The following is a 3,280-nucleotide window of genomic DNA, read 5'->3' as shown; positions in this document are numbered from 1 at the left end:
TCTCAAAAGTGTAATGAATCACAAAATTTTAGAATTGGTGCTTCTTACTCATCTAATCTATCCCCCTCATTTTATGGTTGAGGCAACTGGTGCAGGCACTTTAATGACTTTTACTAGAAAGAACCACCCTAGGCCCAGAGCTGCTATAGATCTGGGCCACGAAGCCGGTGAAGTCCCTGTGGAAAGCGCTACTGTGCTTTCACTAATAAAGATGGAAGTGCACGTCCAGAACTGCAAACACATTACGTCCAAGAGTAGAGGCTTTATTTACAATCATATTCAAACAGGATTTAGCAAAGGATACCTCTTCCCTTGTATCTTAGCAGCACGGGCGGTACTTCATAAACCAAAAAGAGAAATATCCTGAGGGCAGGAAGTAAACTCTGTCCTCAGATATGTTTTCTAAATCCCCAGTAGTTCTGTGGTCCCAGCTCTTCGCAGGTAGCTAGTCGGCGGACACTGCGTTAGCAGCTGGGCGCCAGACTCCCGCATCCCACTGAGGAACGTGTCCAGAGAAGGTTTCACACTGGCAGGGAAAACTTCAGGCTTTCACCTCACTCATGGCCTCCATGAGGCGAGCACTGTTGGTGACTGCTGTCGTCAGAAAAATGAACCTGTACCCTAAGGAGGCCAAAGCAGCAGCAGGAGTGACTGAGAGCAGATTTTAGGCCCCAGCAGTAACCATAATGAGCACCTCCACTGCCACAGTCCCTCGGCTGAGAGCCCCAGTGTGCAGACACAGAGACATGAGTAGCATGCTCTCGGGGACCGCAGCTTTCCAAGCCTGGTGGAACTGGGCTCCCTGCTGTAGCAGCCCACAGCAAGGCTACGGCAAGTGGTACCCACAGGCCAGGAGAAAAGCCTCCCTGTGCAGGGCGCTTTGTCCTTTGTCCCCCAGATCCCAAACAGGCCTGTTCTCACTTTCTGTTCTCCCTTACCTTTCTCTCTGCCCAGGAACCGGAGGGCTGAGATCTCAGAGAATGTGCAACCACCCAAGAACACCACCAAGATGAGACGCAGGGACTCGCTGGAAGCCTTGTCGTCCTTGATCATGTCTGTGAGGATCAGACATAACCAGACTCACCTCTTTCCTGACACGCTAGTCCTGGGTAATGCATCTGGCCCCCTCTTGTTGCCACCCTGCCCCACTGTCAGCGCCACACACCTGTGAATGCAAACTCGCTGCAGTTGAGCAGCCGGACCACCTCGTCCAGGCCCTGCCAGCTCCGCCGCTCCAGCACCTGGGAAAGCATAAGCACTGGTTCCACGGTGCAGACAGTGTCAGGCTTAGAAGGAAGGGCATGGCTGCCAGACTGTTACTCAAGTAATAAAAAGTCAGGATAGGCCAGGGACCAGCAGAAAGCAGACAGTGAAATATGAATGGGAGCAAGAGTGACTCACTCTCACCTGCTCAATGATTCGGCAGCTCAGGGGCACGTAAGCACCACTGAAGACATAAGCCATGTCTCGGGGCACTTTCAGATCATACTCGCCATCCACACGTGGGATCTAGAGGGCAAAGGGACTATATGAGGCAAGTGACAACTCAGCTCCCTAATCCTTTAAAGTGGCGTCCCCAACCTTTTTGGCACCAGGGACTGGTTTTGTGGAAGACAATTTTTCCATGCACAGGGTGGGGGGACAGATCTGACAAGAGGCGGCGCTCAGGTGGTGACAAGAGCCATGTAAATACAGATGACGCTTTGCTTGTTCACCTCCTGCTGTGTGGCCCAATTCCTAACAGGCCACAGACTGGTACCAGCCTGCGGCCCAGAGGTTGGGGACGGCAGCTTTAAAGGGTCAGATAAAGTGGCATATCCCAGAGAACAGCTCTTATTTCAACTGAAGGGAGAACTAGCAATAGCCCTGAGAAAAAATCCACAACCAAAGATGACAGCTTCTGTTCAGTACCCGCCAGTTCTCTGGAATACTTTCCTTTGAAGGGCTGGAGGGAAGGGTTCTCCTTTCTCTGCCCTTCAGCGACATGGGACATGTCTGTCACTGAAGCAGCACTTAGAGTATTCCCTGACATCAGCAGGTGCTTGTTATATGTTTATTAAATGAATGAATCTTTCTGTGTTGTCTCATTATTAAATTAAGCTCAAGCTATAGGGCTACCAAACAAAAGGATCTTTTTACAAACAAAAGTGACAAAAAGTTTTTGTAGATTCAAAGTAGCCCACAAATAGGACAAATTAAGATGGACAGTGAAAAAAAAACAAAACAAAAAATAGCCCACAAAGGAGTGAACCCACGGCTTCCCCTATCCAGCCCCGTTCCACATACCAAATTCAGCTTTTTGCTGATGGCACGAAAATTGCTCCTCTTGGCCAGAGAACTGAAGGCATCAGTAATCTTTCCTAGAGAAGAAATCCGTGCTAGGTTTCACCTAAGGTCTATGGAGTCATGACACTGCCACAGGTGACACCACTCAGGACATGACAGAGCCAATCACATCCAGAGACCCCCAGGAAACCGTTCACCTACAATTCTCTGGAACTGATCAAGACACTCCCCACCCTTCTCCCTACCCACAGTCTTCCCCTCCTACAGGGCACCAGCTCTCTATGTAAAATGCCATCTACAGGGTGACCTGAGTTTATTAAGTGTATGGGTTTGGAGTCAAATTGACCTGACTTACTCAGGGAACTTGGATAAGTCATCTAATTTCTCTAAGCCTCAGTTTCCTCATCTGCAAAATAGAGATAAGAAAATTTACCTCATAGAGTCTTTGTAAGGATTAAATGAGAAACTATCTAAAAGGCTCAGCACGTGGGCTGGGCGCGGTGGCTCACGCCTGTAATCCTAGCACTCTGGGAGGCCGAGGCAGGAGGATCACTTGAGCTCAGGAGTTCAAGACCAGCCTGAGTGAGAGTGAGACCCCATCTCTACTAAAAATAGAAAAATTAGCCAGGTGTGGTGGCACATGCCTGTAGTCCCAGCTACTCGGGAGGCTGAGGCAGGAGGATCGCTTTAGCCCAGAATTTGAGATTGTAGTGAGCTAGGCTGATGCCACAGCACTCTAGCCTGTGCGACAGCGAGACTCTGTCTCAAAACAATAAAAAAGAAAAGGCTCAGCACATTGGAAGTGTTCACTATGTGGAAACTGCTCTTACTAGCGGAAGTAGTAACAGTGATAACAGTAAGAGGAATCATCCCCCTTCCCCAGCTTACTCTTCCTCACTGGGGGCTCTGCCTATTGAGAGAAGTGAGAACAAAAGCCTGGGGTGGGGGATCAGGGGTCACCTGTGCTCCCTGCTCACCTGCAGCCTTGTCGGTC

General features: G+C 49.6%; 1 protein-coding gene across 1 annotated transcript in view; it reads right to left on the bottom strand.

Moving 5' to 3' along the window:
* Positions 1 to 242: 242 nt before the first annotated feature.
* VPS33B (vacuolar protein sorting 33 homolog B (yeast)) overlaps positions 243 to 3,280 on the bottom strand; it is a 26,357-nt gene continuing 23,319 nt past the window's right edge. Inside the window, exons 17-22 of the mRNA XM_012643684.1 lie at positions 3,264 to 3,279; positions 2,287 to 2,360; positions 1,408 to 1,509; positions 1,166 to 1,241; positions 939 to 1,055; positions 243 to 621 (exon numbers count right to left, since the gene is read on the bottom strand). Coding sequence (XP_012499138.1) covers positions 542 to 621; positions 939 to 1,055; positions 1,166 to 1,241; positions 1,408 to 1,509; positions 2,287 to 2,360; positions 3,264 to 3,279 — 465 coding nt within the window. The 3' untranslated portion in view covers positions 243 to 541. The remainder of the gene's footprint in view (positions 622 to 938; positions 1,056 to 1,165; positions 1,242 to 1,407; positions 1,510 to 2,286; positions 2,361 to 3,263; position 3,280) is intronic.

Source organism: Propithecus coquereli, unplaced genomic scaffold (genome assembly GCF_000956105.1).
Source record: "Propithecus coquereli isolate 6110/MARCELLA unplaced genomic scaffold, Pcoq_1.0 Scaffold20, whole genome shotgun sequence".
NCBI classification, from domain to species: domain Eukaryota; kingdom Metazoa; phylum Chordata; class Mammalia; order Primates; family Indriidae; genus Propithecus; species Propithecus coquereli.
Note: the sequence above shows the minus strand (reverse complement) of the source record. Positions and strands in the feature narration are given on the sequence as shown.